Source organism: Ursus americanus, chromosome 31 (genome assembly GCF_024610735.1).
Source record: "Ursus americanus isolate L20-20 chromosome 31, mUrsAme1.1.p, whole genome shotgun sequence".
Classification (NCBI taxonomy): domain Eukaryota; kingdom Metazoa; phylum Chordata; class Mammalia; order Carnivora; family Ursidae; genus Ursus; species Ursus americanus.
Window position 1 is genome coordinate 26,542,696 of NC_142157.1, and position 9,787 is coordinate 26,552,482.

A 9,787-nucleotide genomic window follows, 5' to 3' on the forward strand; every position below is an offset into this window, starting at 1 on the left:
AGGTCTGGGATCTTTGAGCACAGGTCTCTGTGCCCTCATCAGGCATGCCGTTCACCCAAAGTATTAGAGAAGGTCTCTTAACTGAGGTGTGCACATTATACAGAACAGAGAGAATTTCCATTTTGTGTTCAGATAGTTAGGTAGCTTACTCAGCGATTTCCAGGGAGCCCTTAAACTCATAAATTCTATCTAGGTTTGTGTACCTTGCACAATCCTAACCAGGGACATCCTGCTAGAAACAAAACTTTGTAGATAAGGACTCTCTCCCCTAACAGAAATAGATCTTGTAGGGCAGTTGCTTAACTCTTCCTCTGTTCTAACCTTGCGTTCTGTCTTTAGATAGTAAGAAGGTGTGTCAATACTAAAGGTGAAGTGGATTTGTTCTGTATGGTTCAGGAGGCCAGAACTGGTTCCAGAGGATAGAAATGAAAAGGATGCAGGTTACAGCTTGCTATAGTTCCAGAGGATAGAAATGAAAAGGATGCAGGTTACAGCTTGCTATATAAAAGCCTTTTTGACAATTACCCATACATTAGAAGGTCTTTATGATGGAAATTGATACCCTGTTGCTAGATGAGTGCTTCCAAACAGAGTGGTGGAAAGAGGACCTTCTACTTTTCTTGAGGTTGAACTTGATGGTTTTTTTTTTTTTTAAAGATTTTATTTATTTATTTGACAGAGATAGCCAGCGAGAGAGGGAACACAAGCAGGGGGAGTGGGAGAGGAAGAAGCAGGCTCATAGCAGAGGAGCCTGATGTGGGGCTCGATCCCATAATGCCGGGATCACGCCCTGAGCCAAAGGCAGGCGCTTAACCGCTGTGCCACCCAGGCGCCCCTGAACTTGATGGCTTTCTACTTCCTATCCAACCCGAATGGGTTTGTCTCTAGAAGATTAAGACTATTATCTGTTTATGTTCTTAGATGATACTATCTTTATTTACTTAGAGGAAAGATGTTCTTTTTCTAAACTTGTTTAATTCTACGTAGCGTTTTATTTGAAATCTTTTTTTCTTTGATTTTCTCAAGCCATTTTTTATTTCTTTGTTATTTTTTCTCAGTTTAAGATCCTTAATGTACCCATGTCTTCCCAACTTGCTGCAAATCACTGGAACCAACAACAGGCAGAACAAGAAGAGAGGATGAGAATGAAAAAGCTCACATTAGACATCAATGAACGGCAAGAGCAAGAAGATTATCAGGGTAAACAATCCTTTATAGGACAGAAGTGGAAAATTTATATACTTTTTGGATTTTTAAATATAGAATATCAGAGTTTTTATCCCCCTCTCCTTTTCATGTCATCTTTGTAAATATTTAGCTTAAGAAATTGTTTTTATATTCCATTCTATATTCACTTAATTGCAAAATAAAAGTAATTTTCATCATATTTGCCAACTTCACAATTCAGTTAGATTCTGTACTGTTTTATGTTTGCAACTGAGATGATAATCAATTTTTAATTGCCTCATGTTGCCAGTCATCTGTGAGCAATTAATTCAACACATACTTATTATCTCATTTTGTCAGTTGGGAATCCTGTCTCAAGGACCCCATGCTTCTTCAGATTTAAGGGTATACTCAAGTTAAGATTCTAGTTTGTGCAGATATACCCAACACTCTTCAGTTAGCTGGAACCTTATGTATAGAGTCCACGAACCTCAAAAACCAGCCTCTTGGCGTTTCTGTGGCCCCCAGATTTTAGAGCCATAACATGGCTATTTATATAGCACTGTACTGACAGACTGCTTTCTGTGCAAGAGAGATTGTTAAGTATATAAATATTTGGTTTTCTGTCTTCAAATCGCTCTTCTTGAATCTCTTGTGGTTGATACCCAACATTTTTAACAATCAGTAGTAACAGCTAACACTCAGCGTTAAGGGCTTACTACGGGCTGGACACTGAAGCACTTAACCCTCACCACAATTCCAGGAGATAAGTGCTTATTATTACCCCCATTTGACATTTTAAGGAAATGAGCCGGAAGTCCCATAGCTAGTAAGTGGCAGAGCTGGGGTTTGAACCAGTATTGTCTGGCTCCAGATGCTGTATTTGTAGCTATTGAACTAGGCAGCTTATACTGTTTTACTGCCTCACAAGACACTTATGCAGTGACCAGATTGACAGTATGGGAGATACTGGATATTAAATGCTTAAAGAGCATGTTTCCTTTCTTGATGTGCTCTTTCAGAACTTCTTAATCATTGTAGTCTGTGTAATGGGTATTTTTTCTTTAACCACCTACCCGACAGACGTAATAAACTTGATCTCCCTAGGGTTTTATTTGCTTCATGGAGGGGAGTGCATTTACCACAGTTAACTACCTTTTCTGTTTTGCTCCTGCTTACAGAAATGCTGCAGTCTCTTGCCCAGCGCCCAGCTCCAGCAAACACCAATCGGGAGCGGCGGCCTCGTTACCAACATCCAAAGGGAGCACCTAATGCGGATCTAATCTTTAAGACTGGTGGGAGGTAAGACAGTCTCTCTTTTTTTCCTCCTTTAGCTATTTGTTTTTCATGCTGTCTGTATGAATAAATTAGATCCGGATTATTCTTAATGATAAAGGCCTAATTACTAGCAAAATAGAAAAGTCTTTGAGTTGTAGATATTTGAAAGAAGAAAACATTTATAAAATAATTACAGTTGTTTTTTGTTGTTTAATTTCAGCCACATTGATCTTGGCTTTCACTCTCTCTGAGTGGACTTCTTTGGATTCTTTAATTTTCTCTTTTGCATTCACAGAGATGACTAGTTATAGATGAGTTTGAGAGAAATCACACACTTTTGTGTTAGAATTTTTAAGGTCAGTGTTGAGTAATGTTTACAAAAACTCAAAACCTATTTCCTAGACTTTCAAGCCTGCAGGTTGAGTTTGTTTTGAGGTACTTTGTTTGTTTTTAATTATACAATATCCTGCTGGGATCCATGCCAGTTCTGCTTAAACTTGAGTTGCTTAAAGTGAAATAGTTACAATTCCATAAGGAATTTCACATAGAAGATATTTCCTAATAAGACCTTATTCATCTTTTAAGGGAGAAAATTAAAGTTTTTCTGGGATCTGATCTAAAGACCCATACCATGAACTCCATTTTTTGTCTCGTGTTTGGGTTATAATCAAAGATGACATTGGCCTTCCTGCTCTTACTGATCTCCTCAGGGTCTTGGAATTTAGGCTAAGGACGTACAACAGTCCCAACATGTCACCTTGCTGTTGGGGGCCGGCAAGGTGGGTGTGGGAGGGAGTGTGCTAGGGATGGGGAGCAGAATAGTTCATTACTGTGGACAGCAGTGCTGGGGAAGTACAAGTGTCTGTCTTGCACGCAGTGTATATTTGGGTGTTGCTCATAACATTTCAGATTACAGATTAGAACATTGGTTTGTCATACAGTTTAGGGGTCTGTTTTTTAACATCTAGTGAGTGTAATGTTTTAAGAAATCCAAAGTAGAACTGATATACAAATCCATCTAATGAGACATAAGATATTAGGTTATTTTAAATTATCTAAGCTTTATTAAAGTCCTTTAATAAAACTTTTTATTGTTGCTAAAACGTAGAAGCTAGGTAGTTTTAACAGGCCATGAAAATTTTAGTTTTCTGCTTTTACATTTTCTTACAGAGCTTTGAATATGTATCAGTGTTCTTGATAATACCAGTTTCTCTTCTTGTCTCGTGGTTGGCAAACAGAACTATTAGAATATTTTTATCGTGATGTTTTCCACCAGCTTCACCTTTTTATATTACAGCTTTGCAACTCTGAACAGCATTATTTCTATTAATACCTAATCCCTTCTTGAGTAACATAATGCAAGGGTAGTTCATTTTCCCAATTTTTAAATTTTTGGGTGGGTTTAAGAATCAGTAACTGTGGCATTTGATACATAATTGATACTTGCAGTATGATTTGCCCCCCTCAGCTTTCACTCATTCTGCACCTACCATGGGTTCAGTCCTGCACTATGGCAAATTAAAAAGTACAGAAGGACAGAATCTTTATGCTCAAGCTTGTAGTCTGGTGGGAAAACTAAGTATAGGTATTTGAAAGAGCTAATTCTATCCAAGTCATATACTTATTTAAAAATTTGTTGAAAGTTTCTTAAGCAATGGGAAAAAAATATGGGAAAACAGATGTGTAAACTTAATATGCTAATAGATGTGTAATAGATGAACACAAAGGTATGCCTTTCCTAGTTTGCTACCAGTTACTCAGTTGTTTTTCAGAATTCTCTTTGTTAACTTCTTGTTTTTCTTCCCTCCCTCCAGCCCCTAGTTAACCAAACGTGGAGATTAGCCATATTTGCTCTTTCTTCCTCACCTCTCACACGCGTGGCTGACTGCAGCATGCTGCCCTCCCCGCCCCCAGCTGCCTCCCAGTGTTTCATTCTGTTTCTTTCAGGCTGCCTCAGCAGCACTCAGAACGTGGACCCTCTTTTTCTTGACTCACTCTCTTCTCTGGACTTATGTAGCTGTCCTGTCTTCTGGTCTTTCTCTTCCCTCCTTGACTCCTCCTCCTGTCTACTGACTCCTTTATGGGCTTGATTCTGCTTGGAGATGCTAACGTCCCTCAGGGTCAGTCCTAGGCCCTCTTCTCCTACCCCTGTATACCCTCCGTGGGAGGTTTCCTTCCCTTTTGTGGCCCAGTTACCTTCTGTTGTTCTGGCTCAGGTCGCACGTTTTAGTTTCTGACTGAATATCCCCCTGCCTTCTAAACAACCACCTAGAAGGTGTGTCCCCTGCCCCCGGCCTCTCTCCTCCTCTGTTCTCTGGCTCACCGAGTAGAGGCACTGCTGGGCCAGTTGTCCACACTAGAAAAGGAGGTTTAAGTTTGGGCTATTCTCTCCGTCAGTTTCCATATCTAATTAGTTAACAAATCCTTTGATTCTACTACTGAATGCCTCTCACACTTGCCTATTTTATTCTGCCTCCGCTGCTGAGACCCTAGGTCAGGCTACCATCACCTCTCATTGGATTGTTGCCAGCAACCCCCTGATCTACTTCTCAGTCTCCAATATGAACCCCTTCCAATTTATTCTCTTTGCTGTACTCACATTTTTTCTAATATGCACATCTACTGTCTGAGTAGGTGAAGTCTTCTGCTTAAAACCCTCAGTGGCTCCTCATGGCTTGTAGGATAAAGTCCAAACTCCTAAACTTGGTTACATAATGGGGGGAGGGGGGCGGTTGTGCTTACCTTACTGGCTTTATCTCTCTCTCTTCCTCTACTCTGAACCAAGCTGGCCTTTTAGTCCTTCTAGTTATGTTCTCTGTTTGGAACTTTCTTGTGCTTTCCTCTGGATAGGTCATGCTCTTCTTTCAGATCTTACCTTGATATTCTGAAGTCTGATGTAGGTTGGTGCGTATATGCTGCCCTTGCTCCCTGTATTTCTGCAGACCTTGTCCTGCATAATCAGCTACTGCCTTGTCTTTATCCCCCATGAGTCTGAAGATTGAGGGCAGAAATGAAGCCTTGTCTTGTTTTCTGTTATAACTCCTCTGTGACTCTTGTGCCTAGCACATAGTAGATGCTCAGTTAATATTTGTTGAATGGACAGAGAAACTTTTAAAAATCTGTATTTAGTCATTTCACGAACTTTTTTTCCTAAGCTCTGCTCCCTAACTCTTCTTTCCTCATTTCCTGATTTTGTGAAAGTCTAATTCTTGAGCTACCATCTCTTCTTGTTTTAAATCTCTTCTTAAAATCGTAACTCAATAAAAAAAAATGCTGACTTGTCCATCATTCTTAAAAACAGCTCTCTGTAAAGTATTACGGTATTTTCAAAGCCAGTGCTCTTATAATACAGATGTGAGTGAACATGGGAGAGCAACAAGCAATCACGTAAACTTAAGTTTTTGACCCATTCGAGCACCAAAGGTTCTTTGCCATTTTTTTAAACGTAAGTTTTAAGTGAAGAAATGTAGTCATTTGAAGGAACATAACGGGTAGGGTGGAGTCTCCTGGTGGTTTGGCACCTCTTTATTTTTTTTCTATTTTTAACTCTGGGCCAGACAGTAGAAAGTTGTGTATCTAGAGCAGTGGTTCATCAGATCCCTTAGGGAAAAATGTGCTGTGAGGTGAATTCCTGAACAAAGGAGGGAGAAGAAAACGCAAGTCAGGTCTGAGAAGCTGTTTTCAACTTGACTCTTAACTTGGCTACTGTTTATTTTAAAAAATTAGTTATTAATATTGTCCATGTTATATGGCAGATAAGGAGAAATTCATTTGACACTGGTTATTAAAGCAGATTTTAGTAGGTTCCCAGACATTAATTATAATGATTTAAAATTTTTCTGATCACAAGGGATCCTTCAAATAGGCTGTAAATTAAAATTGCAGCCCTTCTCACTGGGCAGTGATGCCTTAACAAAGCATAGGCATTTGCTTTTAGTGTGTTAAAATGGCAGTAGTGTTCTAGTAAAACAGTTAACCAGTGCAGAAAAGGTTGTTTTCCACTCTGCCAATGTTTAAAATACTGTGAAATGTCACATCTTTGGCAAATGTTAGTGCTGATACGGTTTCTATGCTAAAATTCATATGAATTAAACCGGTGCTCCTTAAACATTAAAATACATACATATATGTACATGTGTATATATGCACATACACACATATACATATATGTACACACATAAAAAATATATGTGTGTTTTAGAGCACGCACATGAGTGGGGGTGGGAGGGCAGAGGGAAAGAGAATCCTAAGTGGGCTCCACATCCAGCATGGAGCCCGATGCAGAGCTCAGTCTCACAGCCTTGAGATCCTGACCTGAGCTGAAATCAAGAGTTAGTCGCTCAACCAACTGAACCACCCAGGTGCCCCTAAAATACATATTTTAATCATCGTGACTCTTATTAAACTGCTAGTTCTCACTCATTTCTAACATCTCCCAGGTGATGTCAAAGCTGCTGGAATGCAGACCACAGTCTTGAGTAGAGTGTTACACTATCGGACTTTTTTAACCCATCTTAAGGAGATGTGCGTTTTGTTTTGTTTTTTGTTTTTTGTTTTTTTCAAGATTTTATTTACTCATTAGGGAGAGCGAGCGAGCACAAGCAGGGCAAGCAGCTTAGAGAGAAGCAGGCTCCCCTGGACTGAGCAGGGAGCCCGATGTGGGGCTCGATCCCAGGACCTGAGCTGAAGGCAGACGCTTCACCAACTGAGCCACCCAGGCGTCCTGAGATGTGCATTCTTTGTTAGATATTTTTTTTATGTCCTTATTGTAAAGTTAAATAAATGATACTTTTGTTGTAAAATAGAGTCCCTTGTAGAATAGCATTTAATCCAAAGTGTATATTTTATTTTTTGAGCTCTTAAATTTTTAAATCTCTCAAATTAGCCTATAAAGCAGTCAGATGACATTCTATACTATATTCAGGGATATATTTATCTTATCAAAGACTGGACATTTTTTTCCTATCATTTATTGTATTTATGTATGCTGTTTTAGCCATTTGTCTTGACTTTAGGAGAGAGACTTTCTCTCAGGGAATACTTGTGTTTGACCTGTTCCATTCAGTTTGGTACCGTAACACATCTATCCAGCTGAAGATACATTTTTCCATATTCGCATCTTATTCTTTGAAATCAGTTTCTCGCTCACATCAGCTTCTGTCTGAGCAGCACACTGTTAGCTCTGCCAGAGGAAGCGGCACACGCTGGGTGATGGCAGCCACAGAACTGCTCATCTCGGTGGCTGGTGTCTGCAGGGTTGCCTCCTCCCGGCGGCTGTGAGGGGGTGTCTGTTCGGGGCCCTCCCTCAGCTTCCGCAGCACTCCCGACCCCTGCACCTCCATCTTCACCTGACATTCTCCCTCTGAGTGCGTCTGCGTCCAAATTTCCCCTCCTTAGAAGGACACAGACTGGATAAGCGGCCCGTCCTCCTCCATTGTGACCTCATCTTAACTAATTACATCTACACTGGCCCTTTCCAAATAAGGTCGCATCCTGAGGTACTGGCGTTAGATGTCAACATGGGGATTTCGGTTTGGGGGTCGACACACCATTCAACCATTACACAAACCCCAAACACTCAGCATCTTAGAAAGCAGTTACAGGAAAGATTCCAGAACCACCGATCTGATCACCATCAGAATTGCTCTTTTTAGTGCCCCTCTGCTCCTGCTGTTTCTTAGCCAGTAGGAGTTCATGTGCACCAATCTGCCTGGGAGACATCAGGAAACAGCGGTTGGTGGTCTTGAGGGGGCATTTTCTTGCCAGAAGTTTGCCCTCAGTACTAGTTCTTTTTAACGTTGCCCTGTTTGTGCCTCCAGGAGACGTTGATCCAGCAGCACGTGTCATTTCATTAGGTCCTGTATCTGATGTTGTGGATAGTGGAGTCCTCCAGCAATTGAATGAGAGCAGTGGACACATCTCAGCATGTCGGTCTAGAGAGTTGCGAATCTAAACCTGGGACAGGCTGGGGCCATGAGGCAGGAACAGCAGCCTCTGCCAACACCGGAACAAGCCGACGCTTCCAGATAAGGCGTAAAGGCCTTTTGTAATGGAAATCACGTGAGGGTTAATCTTCTCTTGAGAATGGCAGTCAAGAAATGAGATGGTTAACTTGACTACTGAGCAGTTACACCAAGAAGAGCGTCAATGAGATGACTGAGCCAGAGAAGAAACGGTTGTGATGGTAATGGTATGGGGGAAATGAACTTGAGTTTTAAATTTGATTTGAGTTACAGTGTCTCTGAATTGAACATCCCATGTCGGAAGAAGATACACTTGGGGGCTCCAGGACTACAGTAGAAAAGTATAGAGCAAGCAGTAAAATCTTCTAGTAAAAACTTACATGCAGGACAACAAAATGATGAAAGATAACCAAATACCAGATAATCCACCAGGAAGGCTTTTGTGTAGGATTTGTTTCAAGAGGAACAAGGGATGAGGGAGAAAAATCAGTTTTATCCATCAGAGTCAGTCATACAAAATTGCCTATTAGGGTAAAAGAAAAATGTGAAGACTTCTACTATACAAAGAGCATGAGTTCAGATGGCTTAGGGGAGTCTGACACCAGCCCAAGCACAGGGAGAGTTGAGCCCATTGTAAGTACCATTGAAAACAAACAGCGAGCCAGTCAGCATGTCACAGAAAATGGACGAAGGACAACAAGAAGGGGATCAGAAGATTTTGTTGACCTTCATGGGTTTACAGCCTCTGTCTCTAAACAAAGTATGGAAACAGTAGAGCTTTTATTTTGCGTTTGTTTTTGTTTTGTTTTGTTTTGTTTCCCCCCCCACTAAATAGAAATGAGGTTCTCAGTCTGTTTCTGGCAATCTGTTAATTTATTAGGATAGATGTCTTTCGTTTGCTTCCCGATAGGCATAGTAAATTTAGTTGAAGAGCACATCTGTATGCTACAACTTGATTACATCTTTTTTTCCTAGCTATTTTGCATTTTTTCTTTTACCATGTTTCAGTTTCTGCATGTAGAATTAAATAAGAACAAAACTTGTAAAGTTGTAACATTTCACATGGAAATGCTGCCCGATCTTCACCAGCTTCAGAAATCTGACCTTTGCCGATGCTGCAATAAAGTGTTGTAATTTAGATTTGGCATGGTTGTGTTTTATTTGGTTTGGGTTTTGGAAATGTATTAAGTGGGTAGATCTGTGTCTTCAGAGGTCATCGTCGTCCGTTCTGAAACAGTCTCAGAGACGGTTTCTTGGGCGTCTCAGGTAGTGCTGCTCTGCCTGCAGCATTGTGCGTCTGCGTGGTTTTCCTGGGTGCCGGAGTCAGCTCAGCGGGGGGTCTGTACGCAAGGTAGCCCATGGAGTCCAGTAGAATAAGC

The 9,787-nt window shown here is 40.7% G+C and overlaps 1 protein-coding gene across 1 annotated transcript in view; it reads left to right on the plus strand.

Moving 5' to 3' along the window:
* The window catches only part of UPF2 (UPF2 regulator of nonsense mediated mRNA decay), a 105,570-nt gene extending 96,024 nt beyond the window's left edge, over nucleotides 1-9,546 (plus strand). The window contains exons 20-22 of the mRNA XM_045793925.2: nucleotides 1,059-1,200; nucleotides 2,349-2,469; nucleotides 8,265-9,546. Of these exons, the coding sequence (XP_045649881.2) occupies nucleotides 1,059-1,200; nucleotides 2,349-2,469; nucleotides 8,265-8,274 (273 nt within the window). The 3' untranslated portion in view covers nucleotides 8,275-9,546. The remainder of the gene's footprint in view (nucleotides 1-1,058; nucleotides 1,201-2,348; nucleotides 2,470-8,264) is intronic.
* The last annotated feature ends 241 nt before the right edge of the window (nucleotides 9,547-9,787 follow it).